Source organism: Odocoileus virginianus, chromosome 17, assembly GCF_023699985.2.
Source record: "Odocoileus virginianus isolate 20LAN1187 ecotype Illinois chromosome 17, Ovbor_1.2, whole genome shotgun sequence".
Lineage (NCBI taxonomy): Eukaryota > Metazoa > Chordata > Mammalia > Artiodactyla > Cervidae > Odocoileus > Odocoileus virginianus.
The window spans coordinates 16,985,874-17,007,975 of NC_069690.1; the positions used below are offsets into that span (position 1 = coordinate 16,985,874).

At 42.9% G+C, this 22,102-nt stretch overlaps 2 protein-coding genes and 1 pseudogene across 2 annotated transcripts in view; 1 reads left to right on the plus strand and 2 right to left on the minus strand.

Annotated features, from left to right (window-relative positions):
* Positions 1–7,734, minus strand: part of ATAD5 (ATPase family AAA domain containing 5) — a 42,357-nt gene extending 34,623 nt beyond the window's left edge. Inside the window, exon 1 of the mRNA XM_020898419.2 lies at positions 7,300–7,734. The gene's annotated coding sequence lies outside the window, so the exon portion shown is untranslated. The remainder of the gene's footprint in view (positions 1–7,299) is intronic.
* Positions 7,735–7,914: 180 nt separating this feature from the next.
* CRLF3 (cytokine receptor like factor 3) overlaps positions 7,915–22,102 on the plus strand; it is a 41,572-nt gene continuing 27,384 nt past the window's right edge. The window contains exon 1 of the mRNA XM_020898388.2: positions 7,915–8,105. Within this exon, the coding sequence (XP_020754047.1) occupies positions 7,989–8,105 (117 nt within the window). The 5' untranslated portion in view covers positions 7,915–7,988. The remainder of the gene's footprint in view (positions 8,106–22,102) is intronic.
* Positions 12,992–14,774, minus strand: LOC110140122 (large ribosomal subunit protein uL13 pseudogene; annotated as a pseudogene).

The window sequence follows — 22,102 nt, forward strand, 5'->3', positions numbered from 1 at the left end:
TGTTAGACAAACAGTGATTTGATGAACATTCTTGTCTCCTTGAACACAAGTAGTGCTTTTCCAGGATACACACCTAGATGTGGAATTGCTCGTTTCTAGAGTATGCAGTGCTTTTCAGTCTTCCAAAAAACTACACATTTAAAATGCATTGTGTTGTTAAGCATTTGCACTGAATTTATTTTTAGATACCGAGTTAGTATTTTACACAAATTTTTTAGGAGCTTATGGCATTCATTAATTTTAAATTAAATGAGCTGTCTGTCATGTTTGTATGGCAATTTAGCATTTACAATGTGCCTGTGTTGTTTTCTATTATCTTCCTCATCTGGCTAATCCTTACTTTTAAAAATTATTATTAGCTTCTATATTCATCCAAGTAATGCCTGTATTTGGTTTAAAATGTCAAAGAGCTTCACAAAGCTTTTAATCAAAAAACACCTAATTTCTATTTCAACCCCCAGTTCTATTTCCCAGAGGCAACCACTTTCAAAATTCTTCTAGCACTATAAATATCTGCTTATCTTTAAATAATTCAATATCTTTACACAGCTATTTCTTGATCTAACAATTTTAAACAGTATTCACTAATGTTCTGTAATGGCGGTTAAGGATTTTATTCTCTTGTAACACCACCCTCCACTCTTCCTTTCCTCCCACATTCCCAATATGGGAATTATGGAGCTAAATTATGAAGACTTGTGCACAAATGTTCCTAGACACTTTATTTGTAATAGTAAAAATCTGGGAACAACCTACCAACAGGTAAATTAATAAACATATCCATTCCACGGAATACTACTCAGAAGTAAAAAAAAATGAACTATCAATACATGAAATAACATGGATGAATCTCAAAATCCTTCTGGTGAGTAAAAGAAGACAGATGAAAAAAGAGTATATATTGCATGATTCTATTGTTCTGAAATTTGAGAAAATGCAAATTAATTTCTACTGACAGGAAGCAGAGCGCCATTGCCTGTGTTCAGGAGTTGAAGAAGGCATGGATTACAAAAGAATGCGTTACATGGAAAGTTGGGGGAGTGATAGAAATGTTTGTTATTTTGGTTATGGTAATGGTTCCCCATGAAAAAGTTAATCACGTTATATGTTTTAAATACATGCAGTTTATTGCAAATCAGTTATACTCAATAAAGCTGTTTTTAAAAATTGTTAATGCTGATTGAAGTTTTTCAGCATGGACAGGACTCATTAGTGGGTTCTACAGTAGGATGATCAGAAGATGAAGCAGCATTTTCACTGAGGAATTTCCTAGTATTAAGAGTAGAGGTCTTTTCTCTGGACGACTTGGTTTCTCAAATCTATTTAGGGGCGTGTGTGGGTGCTCAGTAGCTCAGTCTTCTCCAACTCTTTGCGAACCTATGAACTGCAGCCCACCACCAACCTCATCCTTCCATGGGATTCTCCAGGCAAGAATACTAGAGTGGGTTGCCATGCCCTCCTCTAGGGGATCTTCCCAACCCACGGATCAATCTTATGTCTCCTGCATTGGCACGTGGATTCTTTACCACTAGTGCCACCTGGGAAACCCCTGTTTAGGGGCAGAGGTGTTTGTATCTCGTGTAGTTTCATGGAAGCAGTAGGGAGGAATCACCTAAATGCATGGACTAAGGCAATGGACCTAAAATATCTAACTCTAATATTAACAGATATCCCCCAAGTTAGTCCCATAACTCATTGTTATGTGCTGTGCTATTCATCCTTCCATCCATTCTATAAATATTGAATATCTGATACACGCCAGCTGTGAGCAAAGCAGCTATACACAAAACAGACAAAAATTCCTCTCCTTTTAGAACTTATATTCTAGTTGGTAGACACATATAATACAAATGATAGATAAGTAAAATACATGGCAGTGAGTGAGTGAAAGTCACCCAGTCTGGAGAAGGAAATAGCAACCCACTCTAGTATTCTTGCCTGGAAAGGTCCATGGAAAAAGGAGCCTGGCGGGCTGCAGTCCATGGGATTATGTGACTGAGCATGTGTGCACGAGGGTGGAGGGAGATGGGTTGGTAGCAATAAAGTGGTAGAACTAAAAAAAAAAAAAGAAAAGTCACCCAGTCATGTCTGACTCTTTGGGACCCCACGGGCTATACAGGTAAGATAGAGCTAAATGCTAAGGAGAAAATGATGCAGGAAATAGGGTAAGAAGAGGAATGTCAGAATATAGGTTGTGGGTTTTTTAAGTGACTAAGTATTTTGAAAGGATATATAGCCTGAATTTCCTTGGAGTCTTCAGGGGGAGTCAGCCCATTTCTGAATGGTTCCTCTTCTGCAATTCTGGATATAAATTCTCGCAGTAGTCTTGGGCAATCACTACTCCTCCACTTCCTATCTTCCAAAATTTGTGGAACTTACTAGTGCTTTTTTTGTTCTCTGCTCTTCCACTCTCCTTCATGGATCACTGCCTTGTCGTGGCTAAGAGGCTTACGTGACTCAATGAAGCCATGAGGTGTGCCATGCAGGACCCCCCTAGTTGGATGGGTCATAGTGAAGAGTTCTGACAAAAAGTGGTCCACTGAAGGAGGCAATGGCAAACTAGTCCAATATTCTTGCTTCGAGAACCCCATGAACAGTATGAAAAGTCCAAAGGATGTGACATGAGAAGGCAAGACCCCCAGGTTGGAAGGTGTCTAATATGCTACTGAGGAAGAGCAGAGGGCAATTATGGATAGCTCCAGAAAGAATGGAGCAGCAGGGCCAAAGCAGAAACGACACTCAGCTGTGGATGTGTCTGGTGGTGAAAGTAAAGTCCTATGCTGTAAAGAACAATATGGCATAGGAACCTGGAATGTTAGTTTCACGAATCAAGGTAAGTTGGACATGATCAAGCAGGAGACAGCAAGAATGAACATTGACATCTTAAAAATCAGTGAACTAAAATGGACAAGAATGGGAGAATTTAATCCTGATGACCATTATATCTACCATTGTGGGCAAGAATCCCATAGTAGAAATGGAGTAGCCCTTATAGTCAACAAGAGTCCAAAATGCAGTGCCTGCGGGCAATCTCAAAAATGACAGAATGATCTCTGTTTGTTTCCAGGGCAAACCATTCAACATCGCAGTAATCCAAGTCTATGTATGCCCCAACCACTGATACTGAAGAAGCTGAAGTTGACCAGTTCTATGATGACCTATAAGACATTATAGAAATAACACCAAAGAAAGACGAACTTTTCCTCATGGGATTGGAATGGAAAAGTAGGAAGTCAAGAGATAACCTGGAGTAACAGGCAAGTTTGGCCTTGGAGTACAAAATGAAGCAAGGCAAAGCTAACAAGAGTTTTGTCAAGAGAACCCACTAGTCATAGCAAACACTCTCTTCCATCAATGCAAAAGACGACTCTACACGTGGACATCATCAGTCAATACCAAAATCAGATTGATTATGTTCTTTGCAGCCAAAGATGGAGAAGCTCTATACAGGGCAGCGAAAACAAGACCTGGAGCTGACTGTGGCTCAGATCATGAACTCCTTATTGCCAAATTCAGGCTTCAACTGAAGAAAGTAGGGAAAACCACTAGGCCATTCAGGTATGACCTGAATTAAATCCCTTATGATTATACAATGGAGGTGACAAACAGATTCAAGGGATTAGATCTGATAGAGTGCCTGAAGAATTATGGACAGAGGTTGGTAACATTGTACAGGAGACAGTGATCAAAACCATCCCAAAGAAAAACAAATGCAAGAAGGTAAAGCAGTTGTCTGAGGAAGTTTTACAAGTAGCTGAGGAAAGAAGAGAAATGAAAGGGAGAGGAGAAAGGGAAAGATACACCCAATTGAGTTCCAGAGAATAACAGAGATAAGAAGGCCTTCTTCAATAAACAATGCAAATAGAGGAAAACAATAGAATGGGAAAGACTAGAGATCTCTTCAAGAAAATTGGAGCTATCAAGGGAATATTTCATGCAAGGATAGGCATGATAAAGGCTAGAGACAGTAAAGACCTAACAGAAGCAGAAGAGACTAATAGGTAGCAATGATCCAGATAACCATGATGGTATGGTCATTCACCTAGAGCTTGACATCCTGGAGAATGAAGTCAACTGGGCCTTAGGAAGAATTTCTAAGAACAAAGCTAGTGGAGGTAATAAGAGTTCCAGCTGGGCTATTTAAAATCCTAAAAGATGATGCTGTTAAAGGACTGCACTCAATGTGTCAGCAAATTTGGAAAACAGCAGTGGCCACAGGACTGGAAAAGGTCAGTTTTCATTCCAATCCCAAAGAAAGGCAATGCCAAAGAATGTTTAAACTACCATACAGTTGCACTCATTTCACATGCTAGCAAGGTTATACTCAAAATCTTTCAAGCTAGGCTTCAGTAATACATAAACTGAGAACTTTGAGATGTACAAGCTGGGCTTAGAAAAGGCAAAGGAACCATAGATCAAATTGCCAACATTCATTGGATCATAGAGAAAGCAAGGGAATTCCAGAAAAACACCTACTTCTGCTTCATTGACTATAGTAAACCTTTGACTATGTGGCTCACAACAAACTGTGGAAAATTCTTACAGAGACAGGAATACCAGACCACCTTACCTGTCTCCTGAGAAACCTGTATGCAGGTCAGGAAGTAATAGAATCACACATGGAACAACTGACTGGTTCAAAATTGGGAAAGGAGTACAACAAGGCTGTATTTCATCACTCTGTTTATTTAACTCCTATGCAGAGTACATCATGTGAAATGCCAGACTGGATGACTCACAAGCTGGAACCAAGATTGCTGGGAGAAATATCAACAACCTCAGATATGCAGATGATGCCACTCTAATAGCAGAAAGTAAAGAGGAACTAAAGAGCCTCTTGATGAGGGTGAAAGAGGAGAGTGAAAAAACTGGCTTGATCATGGCAACCAGTCTCTTCACTTCATGGCAAACTGAAGGGGGAAAAGTGGAAGCAGTGACAGGTTTTATTTTCTTGGGCTCCAAAATCACTGCAGACAGTGACTGCCACCATGAAATTAAAAGACGCTTGCTCCTTGGAAGAAAATCTATGACAAACCTAGACAGCATATTAAAAAGCAGAGACACCACTTTGCCAACAAAGGTCCATATAGTCAAAGGTATAGTTTTTTTCAGTAATCATGTATGGATGTGAGAGTTGGACCATGATGTAGCCTGAGTGCTGTAGAACTGATAATTTCGAATTGTGGTGCTGGAGAAGACTCTTGAGCGTTCCTTGGACTGCAAGGAGATCAAACCAGTCAATCCTTAAAGAAATCAACCTTGAACATTCACTGGAAGGACTTATGCTGAAGCTGAAGCTCCAGTACTTTGGCCACCTGGTGTGAAGAGCTGACTCATTGGAAAATTCTCTAATGTTGGGGAAGATTGAAGGAAAAAAGGAGAGCAGGGTGACAGAGGATGAGATGGTTACATAGCATCACTGACTCAATGGACAAAAATTTGAACAAACTCTGAGAGATGGTGAAGGGCAGGGGAAGGACAATCTATGGGTTGCAAAAAGTTGGTCACAACTTAGTGACTGAACAACAACAAAAACATGTGAAATCTTCTCAGACCAGGGGTTGAACCAGTGTCCCCTGCATTGGCAGGTGGATTCTTAACCATTGGACCACCAAGGAAGTCCCCTAATTCAGTTGTAAACTCCTTAAGTTGTTATTTTGATAGGTTTTCAGGAGGGAAAAGAGAGACCCACGTGGGGCCATGCCAAGAAAAACCTTAAGACTCACCTCAGAAGCTACTTTTCCAAGAAACTTTCCCTGATACCTTCTTCCTTCCACTTTACCTTTGGCTGGATTAGGCAGCAGGTTTCTGTGCTTCTTCTCATTGCATTCAATGTATTAGAATACAAATTCCTGTATTTATCTTTGTATGATTCCCCCCAGTCGACTATGAAGGCAAGTCCTAGGTCTCATTCCTGTTTTGATTCCCAATACTTGGCATAGAGTCAGACACATACCTTACACTCTTTAAATATTTTGTACATAAGTATGTGCTTTTACCTGGTCATATTAACCAGACTTTGCACACTCCCTGTAAGGAAGACATTTCCATTATTATCAATTTTTAGAAATGTAGCTCACACATGTTTCCAAAATTGCTAGTCTCCTAAATAAAATTTTAGTGCTTTTTGGCAAATGACATGTACTCAGCACATGGAGAAAAATGGAAGATGTCATTTTCTCCCCAATATTATACCATTTTCTCTTGATAACCATCACTGTTGTTATTCTGGAATACACACTTCTCCCACTTGACTGATGTACTTGGCAGTGGTGGTTTAGTTGTTAAGTCATGTGTGACTCTTGTGAACCCATGGACTGTAGCCCACCAGGCTCCTCTGTCCATGGGATTTCCCAGGCAAGAATACTGGAGTGGGTTGCCACTTCCTCCTCCAGGGGATCTTCCTGATCCAGGGATCGAACCCAGTTGAGATCTTCTGGAGATTTTCTGAGTACCTGTTAACCTTCTTAACCTGAACTCCATGGCCCTTACTTTGCTCAACTTCATCTCTTGATGTATTTCCGTCCTTCCTCTCCAGTCAAAGTGGTCTGCTCCTCCTTCCTTACAGAATCCACTTAGATTCCTGCCTGCCTTATATCCTTTCCCACTTGGTTTTGTCCTACCTGGGGTGCCTTTCCTGACTCCTTTTTGTTTAGTTAATGCCTTGATTCATTCCACAGATACTTGTTGAGCATCTGTGGAGTGCCTGGCTAGTTTAGGATAATTTCCCACTTTCTCCAGAAGTGCTTTCCTTTTCTAAACTTCTCTAATCTCAAGTGTCATTTACTTAGCACAAAACAGTATGGTAGAAAGAACATGAGAGTCTGGCCCAGGAAAACTGAAATCTAGCCTCTAGTACAGATTCATTGTGTAACCTTGAGGCAGCTATTTCTGAGGGAAAGCAAGTCTACCACAGTCGGCCAGGGGTCAGGAAACTATGTGTGGTGTGTGCTAAGTCACCTCAGTAGTATCTGATTCTGCAACCCCATGGCCTGTAGCCCTCCAGTTTCCTCTGTCCATGGTGTAAATCTGACCTACCACCTGTTTTTATTGGCCTCCTGAATGAAGAATGTTTCTTACCTTTCAAAGTAGTTGAAAAAAGATGCAAAGTATATTTTGTGACACATGACAATTAGGTAAAATTCAAATTTGTGTCCACAAGTATTATTTGCACATGGTCACGCCCACTTACTTACTATATTGCAACGGAGGCCTTATGGCCAGCCAAACTCCACATTTTCATACCTGGCCGGTACAAACAAGCTTGTCTTGGAATTCTGGCAGGATTGAGGTACCTACCGGGGGGCCCACGCTTAGGCCTCTGTCTTGATCCTTTATAAGACTACGAGCTTCTGAGTGGTGGGTGATCCCTCTGAGCCTGGTGACTGGCTCACGGTAACCTGTTAAACCACTGGCCGCTGCAGGAATGCTCGTTCACTGACTCAGTGGACATGAGTTTGAGTAAACTCCGGGAATTGGTGATGAACAGGGAGGCCTGGCATGCTGCAGTCCCTGGGGTCGCAAAGAGTCGGGCACGACTGAGCGACTGAACTGAACTGAACTGAAAACAATAATTTAAGAGCCGCTGGGGTTGAAACCCCGACGGCTTGAGAAAACTGATTCCTCTCTCTGTCCCTCTCTTTCCTCCTCTGTGGAACAGAGGTGTAAGAAGGCCTGGCAGTGAAAAGCCAGGAGATAAGTTGTGCGAAGCACTTAGCGAGGTGCAGTCATTAATCTTTCGTTGGCTCCACGCGGACTGGAAGGAACGCCCGCGGGCCAGGTGCGGCGCAAGAGCGCCGCCGGGCGGGAGACGCAGGCGGCGCTGGGACCCTGACGCGGGTTTCGCGCCGCTGTCAATCAAGGCCTCCGCGGGGCGGGGCGGGGCGGGGCTTCCGCCTGCCCTCGGCGGTACCCGGCCGCTCGGCGGCGCCTGGGACAGTCGGGAACCGCGCCCGCCGCCGCCGGCCGCGCGGCCGGACGAGGGGACGATGGAGCTGGAGCCCGAGCTGCTGCTGCAGGAGGCCCGCGAGAGCGTGGAGGCGGCGCAGAGCTACCGCCGGGAGCTGAGCCAGAGGCTGCAGGGGCTGCGGGAGGCGCGGAGGCAGGTCGGAGGGCCGCGCCCGCCGGGGCGCTGTGGGCCCCAGGGAGGGCGCGGGGTGCCCGGCGGTGGGCGAGCGCAGGGAAGGCTGCGGAGGGCGGGAGTGTCCGGACACTCTGAAGGGAGGAGGGAAGCGGCTCTGAAGGCTCTGGAGACCTGGCTGGGTGTGAGGAAGGGGGAGGTGGGCTCTGAAGGGGGTGGGGGGAGGGGGTCTTGAGAGGAAGAGACGCGTTTGGGGGATGGTGGGAGGGTGTGAGAGGTGTTTCCTAAGCTGTGTGGGGCGATGCTGGGGCTGCGAAGGACTGCGAGGTTGGGGGAAGTCAGGGATCGCAGCAGAAACCGAGGGCATTGCAGAGAGTGGTCAAGATTGCGAGAGTTGGGGGCGGTGGAGGTTCTTTGGAAAACCTGCCTTGTGGATGGAGATTGAGTTTAGAGAGCTCGAGGAAAATGTAGGGCATTGAGTTGGGAGAGCGCAAACTGGAGGCAAAATGGGCCGTGGAAGGGAAGGACTAAAGAGAGGGACAGAGACGGGAAGCGAAGCAGCAGAGTTAACACTAAATGAATGGAATTAGTGTCTGAAAGTAGTCTTTAATATCTCCTATGATCTTGAATGCATTAAAAAAAATTTAGCGGGATCCCATTCTAGGGAGTTTGGATTTTAAAGTGAAACTGTGTGGAAAGGGCAAGGAAGGAAAATGAAACCCTTGAGGGATGGAATACAAAAGTGTAGGGAAATGGAAAAACAGATTTAAAGACAGACGTGTCGAGAGGAGAAGCTAAATATACTTTCAAGTGACAGCAGTTATCTGCTCCGTGGGGACCTGGTCCTCAAAGATATAGGAAAGCCACATGGTTTTTCCACACCCTGGAACATATACGGAAAAAGATATAACCCGCGGCCAGTGTGTAGTAGGACAGATAATCCTTGAGCAACTTAATTCAGGTGCTTAATAAGTGCTTTTTGAATCAGTGGGATTCCAGCTGAGTGGAATCATTTGAGTGAGTGGCATTTTTCTTCATCACACTTGTCACTAATCGGTTTGGTCATCCTAGTAGCGCTCAGGCTGCAAAGAATCTGAAAATTACAACTAGTTGAATAGTGCTGTGATAAGAGTGCCTTTGGGTATTCTCATCACTAAGGTTACTCAAGTGCTTGAGGTCTTATACATTTTAAAATTCTTGTAGGTTTTTAAAAAAATTTATTTTCACTTTTGACTCTGCCAGGTCTTCATTGCTTTTGTGCTGGGTCTTCGTTGCCTTTGCCTGGGCATTCTGCAGTTGCGGCAAGTGGGGGCTGCTCTCTAGTTGCGGAGCGCAGACTTCTCAGTCGCAGTGGCTTCTCGTGTTGCATAGCCCTCTAGAGCCAGTGGTTGCAGCATGCAGACTCAGTAGTTGTGGCTTAGTTGCTCTGCAGCGTGCGGGATCTTCCTGAAGCAGGAGTTGACCCAGTGTCCTCTGCATTGGCTGGCAGATTCTAATCCACTGTGCCATCAGGGAAGTCCTAAAATTCTTGTAGATTTTTAAATGAAGGCCAGGCATCATTTGTAGTTTAGTAGCAAATCTGAGAGGGAAATCTAGATATGGTGATCCTGACTTGATGAATACTTTTTAAGGCCTTCCAATACATTCATCTTGATTTCCACTTGACAACATCTGTATTATTCCTTCTGCTATTGTGGAACAGAGGTTCTAAATCTAGGGTATGTTTAAAAAGAGAGTTAAGTATCTCTTATTATATGATTAATGTTTCAGCCAGTTAAGATATCTTATATATGAATGAGACTGTTGTTTAACTGTATCAACAATTAAGAAACAGTAGAGTTGATATTATCTTCCTTGATGGCTCAGTGGGTAAAGAATTTACCTGCAGTGCAGGAGACACACAAGACACCGGTTCGATCCCTGGGTCAGGAAGATCCCCTGGAGGAGGAAATGGTGACACACTCCAGTATTCTTGCCTGGAGAATCCCATGGATAGAGGAGCCTGGTGGACTACAGTCCATGGGGTCGCAAAGAATCGGACATGGCCAAGCAACTAAACACACACCCAGAGTTGATATTGAATGAATGAGCTTAGCACCTGGGAGTAGTACTTATTAATTTCTCATGTGTTATTGAACACATTAAAACAATTCAGTATGATCTCATTCTAAGTTTCCAAACTACATTCTTTAAAATTCTATGCCCAACAATTTAAATACAGGACACACTTCCCTATAATTTAGTGGAGTTTGGTATGGGGTTTCGTTTTGTTTTGGAGGCCCATTGTCTCAGGCTTGAAACAGAAAACAGTAAGAGAACATCCGTTATGCTTAGATTCTCAATAACATTGCCTTCCAAGTAGACTGAGTAATATGGTAGCTCGCCTGTGTGAACTGAAATGTGTTTTGTGCCAGTTCCAATGGCTTCTGGTTCTATTGGGCTGGCCAAAAAGTTTGTAAGATCGTATGGAAAAACCTGAACAAACTTCCTCGTTAACCCAATAAAAGCTTTAATTCTCTCTCAGAGTTCTTTCTGGTGGGTTGTACACGTTTGGATTTGGAGAATAAGTCCTCTATCAACTTGCTATCTAAGGAGGATCTGTGTTACAAAAATGTTATCAAAATAAGCAGCTGCTTTTGCTTAGTGGTTAGGATATTTTTAGGGTTCCAGTCATTTTCAGAATAACTACATAAAATATATGGCTTTTCAGTCAAAGATTTTGTGTGGGGGATGAATGAGCAGAGAAAAAGGATGCTCCCTCGTATATATTTTTTACTTGCTGATTTTACTTCCTTATAGAATTTTTAAAATTGATGTATAATTTACAGACCATACAATCCATACCTTAAAATGTACAGTTCAGCAGTTTTTAGTGTATTTGCAAAGTTGTGCAACCATCACCACTGTCTGTTTCCAGAACCTTTTCATCACCCCAAAAAAGAAATGCTTTCTGTCTCTATTTGGATTTGCCTGTTTAGCAAATGTCATAAAAATGAAACCATACTGAATGTGACCCCTTGCGACTGGCTTCTTTGACTTAGGCATAATGTTTTCAAGTTCATTCATGTGGTAGCATGTATCGATACTTTAGTTCTTTTTGTGGCTGAGTAATATTTTGTGGATAAAGCACGTTTTATGTTTCCATCCATCAGCTGATAGACATTTGGGTTGATTTCACTTTTTGGCTATTATGAATAATGTTGCTGTGAACGTTCATGGATGAATTTCTGTGTAGATATTTGTATATTTGAGAATATACTTAGGAATTGCTGGGTCATGTGGTAGCTCTTTGTTTAAGGTTCTCAAGAGCTCTTGGCATACTCTTTATCTTTGTTTTTGTTTCTTACCCTTTAAAAATCTCTCATGAAATTTGCCTCCTGTTAGGAAATCATGTCTGTGAAAGTTTAGAAGGAACAAGAGTAACGTCTTTTACTGTCAATCTTTTAGAGTCAAAAACAACTGCCAGCATGCTGCAGTTTCTCCTCTTGTGGTTAAGTTGAAGCCTTACCCTCTGTCTTCAGAGAAAAGGAAGTTCTGTGTAGGAATGAAGTAGACTCAGTAACTCTTACTGTTTGAATGTGTTAAACATTAGACAACTTCATTGTCTTCAGGAAATCAGATGATATTTACAGTTAACTTGGGCTCACTGATGTTGAAATCATTAAGAGTGGTTCTATATAGCTCCCTGGAATCCTTGGTATTAAGATGTAAATGTCAAGGAAATCAACTCCCACCATCTTTGAATACTTATCTGTTCAATCATTTGATGAATATGTATTGGGTGCCTCCTGTGGGTCAGAAACACTTCTACGTCCTAGAAATACTGTGGTCAGGGAAACAGACCACTGCCCTCACAGATGTAATCTTTTCCTTCTGTGGCTAATCATTAGACTTCTGCCTCAAAACAAATAGGAGAAATCTAAATTCTTGTGTATTTGTTTTCAGATTTCACTTCCATTGTGTTCTTCATCCCTTGTTTATTTCTACAGGTTTGACTTTCCTGCTTGTTGTGAGTAGAGATAGCTGATTAGGATGTCACTTGTCAGCTGGCCGGTCAGAGATGCCTCACGGAGTGACACCAGTGATGACATTGCACAGTCCAGGGCCTCATCTTTAAGTGTTGCAGGTCCAGAAACTCCATCTTTGTACATTATCAAAGGGGGGTTAGTTTGAGGTACTGGAGATGGTAGAAATACCAATATTCCAATCCATGTACAGTTAATATTTCACTCCATAAAATAAATGTGTTGGCCATCACATGCCTCTAATTAGTGTGATTCAGTGTCTCAGAGGGTGCTGACCAGAGCAGATCTCTGCTCTTTCAGAATAATGGGCCAATCCTGGTGTCTCATTAAGATACTGTTTGGTGAGGACCCTGCCCAGCTCTGGCCAGTGGGTGTCCCTTTGATCATTGCTACTGCAAGCATGGTCTGTGACTACAGTAGGGGCATCCTGACCTGAGAGCTGATGAAGAATGCAGGAATCAGGCCCCACCCAGGCCTCCTGTATAGTCATCTGTACTTTAACAGTATTGCTGGGTGTGATATGTATCCACATTAAACACTGAGGCACAGGGCCTTGGAGTGTACCATTAACACTTCATCAGCTCTCTGCCGATGTGTTGTTGTAAATTGTTGTGGTTTATCATCAAGGTTTTTTAAGTAATGTTATTTTTATTATTTATTTTTGGCTGTGATGGGTCTCTGTTGCTGGGAGGGCCCTTCTCTAGTTCTGGGCAGTGGGAGCGACTCTTTAGTTCTGGTGCACGGGCTTCTCCCCTGTGGCTTCTCTTGTCTTGGAGCGTGGGCTCAGTAGTTGCAGCTCCTGGGCTCCAGAGCGCAGGCTCAGTAGTTGTGGCACCTGGGCTTTGCTGCACCATGGTATGTGGGATCTTCCCAGTCAGGGATGGAACCCGTGTCTCCTGCATTGGCAGGTGGATTCTTTACCACTGAGCCACCAGTGGTAAAGCCCTCGCCTCAAGATGAAAATGCTGTTTGAAATCGCCTGGGTTTGTTAGACAGTTATACAGTGACAGACAGGAGATTAATTGACACTTGTTTTAGCATGTCTTAAACATCTTTAATGCAACCATTTGTCTCTCATGGTATTTTGTTTTCAGATTTTTTTCTTTAAAAATAATCTATTAGTTTTGGATCACAAAATATAGGAAAGACACAAAGGGGATGCCTGTGACCACTTGACTGCACTTCCTTTACATAAACTCTGTTTTAAAATCCCAGCCCTAAAATAAATGAAAAAAATAAAATAAAATCCCAGACCTGTGCTGCCCAAGCATTCTCTCACATCCTAACAGGTGCAGAGGATAGTATCCGACCACGTGGAAACCTTAAGCACACACCCTGCAGCGATGTGGGATCCTTTCCAATTCAGTCTTGCAGCTCACTTTTGCCAGTATTGCAACTGCACTGGTTATTCCAACTGTGTGCTAAAGCTCATGAACAAATAGGTCCCAAATGATGCCTGCACAGCCCTCCACTTTTTTTTTTTTTTGCCTCCACTTTTTAAAAGGCCTTTCTTAAACAGCTGGGCTTCCCAGGTGGCACAGTGGTAAAGAATATACCTGCCACTGCAGGAAACGCAAGAGACGTGGGTTTGATCTCTGGGTCGGGAAAATTCCCTGAAGTAGGAAATGGCAGCCCACTCCAGTATGCTTGCCTGGAAAATTCCATGGACATGAGAAGCCTGGCGGGCTACAGTCCATGGGTTGCAAAGAGTCGGACATGACTGAGCACGCATGCTTCTTAAACAGCAGTGACTAAGGCCCCTTTGCTATACCCAGGCTGCCTGTGGCTCCTGGATGGCAGCCCCTAGGGGTCCCCCACATCCTCGGGTGGCGATGGAGGAAGGGCAGGCCAGGCCAAGCATGAAGAATAAGTAGTCAGTTTTACTGGGCTCAGACTAGAAATCCGTGAGTCTTGAGGACCTCTGTGAATCTGTCGGTTTCCTTCCCTGTGTTCTTCTCAGCCTGCTTCCACGGCTTCATGAGCTGCTGCTTTTTCCGACAGTGAGTCTTGGCCTTCTCCTTTCTCTTCTCCTCCGGGGTGGCTGTTACCACCTGGTGGGACTTCCAGCCAGCCTCATGAGCCAGACACCTTAGGTGCAGGCAAACTTCGGAATAGGCTTCAGACGTACAAGCTTGAAGGCAGCAGGAACCCCCATCGGCGTTTTCTTCTCATAGAGTGGCGGGATCCCATCAAACAGCTTGAGGCGGCCCGGAGCGGCTGGGCCACGCTTGGTCTTGTGGGCCGCCTGCCTTTCGCTGTCTGCCGGAAGGTGTGTCTGGGGGCTCGGAAGTGGTCGGGGCCCCCAGAGGGCTTGGTGTTCATCTGCTTGCAGAGAAAGGCCGGGCACTTCCGCGTCCTTCTGTGGGGGTTGTCAGCAGTGCTGATGCCCCTCACATGCTGGGCCTCAGCCTTCCGGCCCAGAAGCGCCTGCTTGGCCACGACGGCTGCCAGGCAGCCCAGGAGGTGGCCTCGGCCAACAAGCCCCACGACCTGCCTCTCCATCATCTTCAGCAGCCGCCTGGGAAAGCTGTTTCCAAACTTTTAAATAGTTGATTTCAGCTGATTTTTTGAGGATCTTAACTAGAAACCTTGGTATTCCTAATGTACCATACCAGGTTCTCTGTAGATCATTATTTCCACAGGATTTGAAAACACAGAGCGTACTTAAGACTCAGTGTGGAGACCTCAGTGCAGGGAGAAATAAAAGTTATTTCAGAAAACCAGGGCAGGAAGTCTTAGTAGCTCAGCAAAGAAAAGAAAGCTATTATTGCTTCTTTTATCTCCCACTTCCCCTCTGTTACCCATTTTCAAAACAGTCCAAAAATCTGTTTGAAACTAATTTGTTACTGCAGTATTACTTAAAATATTCCTTTTGTGTCCTGTGTGTGTGTGTGCTCAGTTGTGTCAGACTCTTTGTGACCCCCCCTAGACTGTAGCCCGCCAGGCTCCTCTGTCCTTGAAATTTTCCAGGCAAGAACACTGGAGTGGGTTGCCATTTCCTTCTCCAGGGGATCTTCCTGACCCTGGAATCGAACCCATGTCTCCTGCTTTGGCAGGCGGATTTTTTACCACTGAGCCACCTGGGAAATCCACTATAGTGTCCTAAGAAAAGGTTAAATCCCAAGCTGGAGAAACCTAAAAAGAGATGAAATAATTTGAAAATAACTCATAATTCTATTTACAGACAATCCCTGTTAACATTTTGGTGTATCCTTCTAGACATTTTGTCACATTGAAAAACTACTATATATGTAACTTTATATCTGCTTTTTTCTTTTGGCTAGTGTTATATCATAAGCATTTATTATGACAGATTTCCCACATACAGTCTAATTTTTAATCCAGAGGTTAATTAAAATTACCTAGGTACTTATAGAGCATTTGTTGGTAGAAGGCTGAAAAGTATTGACTCAGATATGTCCAAATACGAAACAGAAGCAAAGCTCTAGAAGCAAAACTAAATAATCAACCACTAAGGGGAAAAAAGCCGCACATATATTTGTGTGCACAAGACCACATATTTACATGGGCTTTTTAGTTATCTTTTCTCAAACAAGTCTTCACAAATTGTCTTTAAACACAGCACTCTGAAAGCTGCTTGTTGAGTCCAAACTCACTTGAAATATAGTAGGAAATGAGAATTCATAAAAGCATTTGGAATTAATAATGTTAAACTCAGGGAACTTAATTAAAAAGTGTGTGAATGTCACAGAAGGGCCCGGTTTCTTTCTGTCTAGGATTGCTTTTTTTCAAGATTGAGTGTGATGTAAACTTAATTTTGATAGAGAAGAACTGTTCTTATTACTAGAAACCTGGTAAATTATATGACTAATTTGTGATCTCAAAAGCCAAACAAATGTAGGATAGGCTTTGGGTTTTTTTGGTGTGTGGAGGGAGTCCACTGACTAAAGATCGAACCTGGGCCCTCGCAGCGAAAGCACCAAGTCCAAACTACTGGACTCCCGGGGAGTTCCCAGGACAGGCTTTTATTATTATTTTAAGAATATTTATTAATATTTATTCATTTGACTGGGCAGGGTCTTAATTGTGCCATGTGGGATCTTTGATCTTTTCATGGCAGCCTGTGGGATCTCGTTCCCTGACCAGGGATCAAACCCAGGCCCCTGCATTGAGAGCACGAAGTCTTAGCCACTGGACTACCTGCGAAGTCCCATGCTTTTCTTATTGAGGGATATCCATGAATCATTTATATTTGCAGTTATTTTACTTTATTTGCATTTGCCCCTATTAGTCATAAGACCTTGAGACATTTAACTTTCCCAACGCCTCACTTTCCTATCTGTACAGTGAGAATGAGGATAGGACCTACTTTATTTGGCCACTGTGGTAATTAAAGGGAGAAATGTATTTAAAATGTTTAGCACAGTGCCTGGGACTTATGAACTGCTTAATAAACGTTAGCTGTAAAACTAATACCACTATATTATTATTCAGGGTGACCTCCCCTACTTCTCCCCTGGCAACTAATTCTTGAAACATCTCCTCTCTTTTTCAGCAGAATGGCCTTTTTGAGCTCTGATGGCAGTTTGTGGCTGTCCCACTTACATAAGAACTTAATACTTTTTTACTATAGTTTTGTGGGCATGCAACTATCTCCTTTACTAGAGTGACACAGTTTTCTGAGGTCAGGATCATGCTTTATTCATCTTTATAACCCCAGATCCTGGCACATACTAAAGCTCAATAAATATTGAATGAGTGCCTTTATGAATGTTGTGGGTGTACTTTGGCAGACATTCTTTTTAGATAGTTTGTCGCCTTGATTATATGCACCCTATTCACTAATGCAGATAATCACGAATTAAACATTTGTTTTGTCATGATTTGGTTATTTGTTGCTACATAATAAACTATGTCAGAGCATAATGGCTTAAAAGGCAGTCACTTGCTTAGTGTTCTGGGGACTGACTGTGGCTCAGCTGGGCAGTTCTCCTGATTTTGCTGGCAGCTCTCCTGTAATTGCAGTCAGATGGCAGCTGAGGCTGGAATGTTCAAGATGGAATATTTACTTACCTGTTTGGAGCCTTAAGTGGTAGCAGGGCTCAGCTGGAATGCTGGCGTGGCTGGCTCTCTCTTCCTCCCGCCCCTCCCACTTTCCTCCCCTCTCCACTTGGTCTCTCAAGAAGGACAGCCCTGCTTCGTAAATGGCAGCTCAGGACCCCTCAAAGTGCAGAAGCAGAAGCCGCCAGGTCATCTTAAGGCTGCGGCCTGGAGCCAGCACAGCTCAGCTCCACTCTGTAACGATGCACGGATGACTGCGTTGCTAGTCACCGCCCAGCCTGTATTTTCACGGAGAGGTCTCTACAAGGATCTGAGTGCCATAAGGCATAGTTTGTGGCTCCCTGGGGCCATTAATGTAGTAGACTGCCAAATCATAGACTAAAGTTTTCCTTTTAAAAGTTTAGTAAAAAATAAATAAATAAAAGTTTAGTAAGCATTTTTTAAGAAAGCCTAACTGTAAGAGCAACAAGAAGGAAATGTAACAGTGCTTATGAGTCCATACGTGAAGCAGACAGTTCAGATTTTCTCCCACTTGATTGGCTTTGTGATGTGGGCAAGTTCATCTCTCTGACTCCTATAGGTCACTCACCTACAGGTGATTTCTTCATAGGGTTGTGGTAGAATTTAAGTGAGAACATGGGTATAAGTACCTGGTACACCGATGTTTAGTAAGTGGGAGCGGCTGCTATATTGTTATTATTGCCATTATTATTACTACTATTATTAATGACTTATGTCTTGGTATTAGTGTAAAGACAGATGGCTAATGCAGTACATTTCCTGTGAACCCAGAAGAAACATTTTGGTTAGCTTCTTCAGTTTCAGCTGACTACTTTGTATCGTTGTCTTTTATTTTTGATTGCTATGTTCTTGTTAGCTAATAGTATTTAAAGCCAGCCTCTAATAATTTTAGTTTCCTATAAGCAAAACAGTTGGGAGCATAACTTCTTAGATTGAAGTTGGAGGATAAAAATTCTTTCTTCTGTAGTCATGAAAATCCATGGTTCAGAGGAGATTCCAGTTACTTCATTTCCTGAAACACAGGCATGTTATGTTATAGACAGAGCTACTATATATTGCTACTTAAGACCAGAGATGTCTTAAATCATATTCTACACAGGCTTTATGATATTTTAATAGTTAAACTCTAGAGGAAAATCATTATCAGTCCCTGTTGTCTTGGAGGGCTGTGAAGTATCTTTTACTAGCTTTTATATGGCTTTGTACTGTTATATAAGTTTATTGACTTTTTGAGAACTTCTGTTAAAACTTTAAAAGTTGCTTTGGAATTAGGATCAACTGCAGTGGAAACTTTCTAAGTTTTAATGGTCTGTTATACTAGAAGTTTTAGTAGAAAATTGGTTCTGAATATTGTTAATCAATATAAATAGTATATTACATTTCCTTTTTGAGATCTTGAGTTGTATATCATTTGTATCCTTCTTAAATTTACTTTGTTACAAACTGTAACATTTGTTTTGCCCTGAGTGGTTGTCTGCCACACCTTTCTTTATGCAAGGAGGAGAAATACACATTGCAGCAGGAAATGTCTTCAGCCAATCACATAACTTACAGGTTTACCAGAATGCTTTAAAATGGGTTCTGGGGAACTTCCCTGGCAGTCCAGTGGTTAAGGCTGTGCACTCAAATGCATGGGGCGTGGGTTTGATCCCTGGTTGGGGAAGTAAGATCCCACATGCTGCATGGCCAAAGATGAAAAAATAATTTAAAAATAAACAAAATGGGGTGTGTACGCACTAAGCAGCTTGGGGCAGTGGACAGACCGTGAACCTTTGAGTCATGCTGTTTCTGGCACCCGGAGGCTGTGGGGAAGTTTTTTGGCTTCTTTGAGCTTTTTCTTCAATGTAGACAATACAGACCCACCTCCTGGGATGAGGGAACGAGCTATCAGTGACCACATTGGACCCTGGTGCCACATCAAAGATCAAGAAATTCACTCAGCAGTGAAGTCCGTATTTTAAAATAAGTTGTATAAAAGCCCAAGGAATGACCTTGATTAGTTGCATGATTCGATTAAAGGTGACTGTAGCTTTGAATTAAGAGCTGTTTCTGGGAAAAGAAACTGGTGCCGAGGAAGTGTCAAGTTTGAAACAGGGGTGGTCTGGAGTCTATGAGCCAAAAGGAGTCACATTTACAATGAAATGACAGGAGGTGAATTTGGAAATGGATTCTCCCTTCACTGCCTTCTCACTGCTTTGTGTTCAAACACTTCCTTTTTTTCTGAGGTTCTGAAACAAAACAAAACGTAGTGGGGCTCGCAGCAGCAGCAGGAGCTTTTGAGTTCTTTCTAAAGAGGAAACTGACTTTACCTAACCAGTGCACTTCCTGTGTGTGTGGTATCCGCTGGGGAGAGATGCAGGACCTCGCTGGTACAGCGCTAGCGCTCGGCTGCAGAATTTCCTCTTGCGGGTGGTTGGGGGGGTGGGGGGGGCGATGCGAACTGTACTTCAGAGCTCCAGTTTGTCGTCTTCATTTATCCTGGTATCTGTGAGGTCTGTGTGAATCACCTTGTTACCGTTGCAGGTTCTGATCCAATAATTCTGGGTGGGACCTGAGATTTTCCATTTCTAACCATATTCCAGGTGAGATGTATCAAAATCCTAAGGCATTCTTTCCCTGGTTCTTTTTGAAAGATCCTAAACACATACATGGGGCTTCTCTGGTGACTCAGACGGTAAAAAATCTGCCTGCAGTGCAGGAGACCTGGGTTCGGTCCCTGGGGTCAGGAAGATCCCCTGGAGAAGGGAATGACTCCCCACTCCAGTATTCTTGCCTGGGAAATCCCGTGGGCAGAGGAGCCTGGCAGGCTACATACAGTCCACAGGGGTCACAAAGAGTCAGACACGACTAAGTGACTAACACACACACAAAAACACATACACGATTGACTTAATTGCATTGAACAACACTTAATTGCTGGTTTTTATGTATGTTAGGGCCTGATTCTCAGGCACCTGATCCCACGGTTGGGTGATGTGCTAAAGCAAGGACATTTTTAATATAACCCTCTCATTTTTTAAACTTCGACTTGGATTTAGAAGTTCTCTAGTAACTTTACAGAGATTAATAGCAGTTAAACTTAAGTTAGAATTTCTTTGTTCTTTATGATTTAAGAAAGTCTTTCACTTACTGCACAAATACTGTTGTAACTTACACTAATGTTGAAAGGAGAAGAAATTGTTTCTGTGATCTCCCCAGCCAGTCAAACCATTTTTGCACCCGTATTTCTTTGTAGCCCTTAGATGTGGGCATGTTTTTGTTTTCACATGCTCGTGAGCATTTCTGGGTAACTTTTTTGTTCTTAAGGGTTTTCTGTATTTTTTTGACCGTGCTGGATCTTCATTGCTACCGTGGCTTTCCTCTGGTTCTGGGGAGTAGGGTCTCCTCTGTAGTTGTGGCGGGCGGGCGTCTCAGCGCAGTCGCTCCTCTCTTTGCTGAGCGCACGGGGCCCACGGGCTTCGGAGGCCGTGGCTGCCAGGCTCTGGAGCACAGGCTCAGTTGCTCTGCAGCCTGTGGGGTCTCCCCTAATCAGGGGCTGAACCCGTGTCTCCCCCTGAGCCACCAGGGAAAGCCCTGGGCAACAACTTTGTATTCTGGTTTTCAGTTTTAGTGTTAGAGAATAAATAGAAAGTTTTCAAAATTTCTCTGCTACCTGTTGAAATATTGGGCTTTATCCATATTTTGATACATTCTTTTCTTGGTGGATTTTTCTTAGCCTCCAAATGCTCTTTCTAAGATCAAGTTAGCAAAGGGTTAGGGTAATAAACATAATATGTCTTAGGAAATTAATATAATATTTGCAGAGTACAGTATGAACTTCGTTATGAAGATGGTTAGATAGCATCACCAACTCAAAGGACGGGAATTTGAGCAAACTCTAGGAGATAGAGAGGACAGGAAAGCCAGTGTGCTGCCAATCATGGGTTTGCAAAGAGTTGGACATGCCTTAGTGACTGAATAACAAATGTGAGTTTGCTTTAATTCAGCTGACTCGCTTATAGTTAGAATTTTCGTGTTAAGTGAGAAAAGGTGAATTGTGTGTTATCTGTGTACTTAAAAAGAAAAGCTGGTGTCTGTACAGACAGCTGACTTGTTTTTAGAATATCTGTGAGATACAAGGATTTTCCTGTTGTATCTCCTAGAACAGCCATTCTTAATCTGGGCTCTGTGGACCGAGGGTAGTGTGTCTCAAAGTGTGGGCTGCAGAGTCACAGATGTGCTTGTGAAAAAGGAGGACTGCCTGTACATTCCCCCGACCCCTTCTTGAAGCTTGTTCTGAGGTGGAGCCTTGCCATCTAAACTATAACAGGTTGTCTGATATCTGATTCTTCTACAAACCAAGTTTCAGAGTTACTGCTCTGGGCAAGCAGTGGTTGGGATCTGAGGGACTTTGGAATCTCTGAAATTGAATCCGTTTCTTTTTGGTAGGGATTATTCATTTTTTCTGGGAAGGTCTGTAAACTTCTTATTGAAATTCACAGAGGACCATGACTCAAAGAGGATGACGTCATTGTCCCAGAGGTGTGCTTTGAGCATCTTCTGCTTCCTGTGAACCTTTTGGAGTGTAAATAAATTCTTAGTTGTTGTTTTTTTTTTTTTTTTACCATAATGAGGGCATTTTGTCCACAAAGTGATTTTTTTTTTTTGTATTGTGTTTTTTTAAGCTATCATTTCTTTTCTACTTTCAGTGAAATGGATTTTTTTTGGCAGGGGGGGTGTGGGCTCGTGGCATGTGGGATCTTAGTTCCCTGACCAGGGATCAAACCCATGCCCCCTGCAGTGAAAACATGGAGTCTTAACCACTGGACTGCCTGGGAAGTTCCAGTATAATGAATTTTAATCTCTTCCTAATCTGACTTTTTTATTTGGCACTGAAACATTACTATTGCCAAAAACTGTTTTGTGCAGATAATACTTACTGCTAATATTTATTTATTGAGAACAACAATGTGCC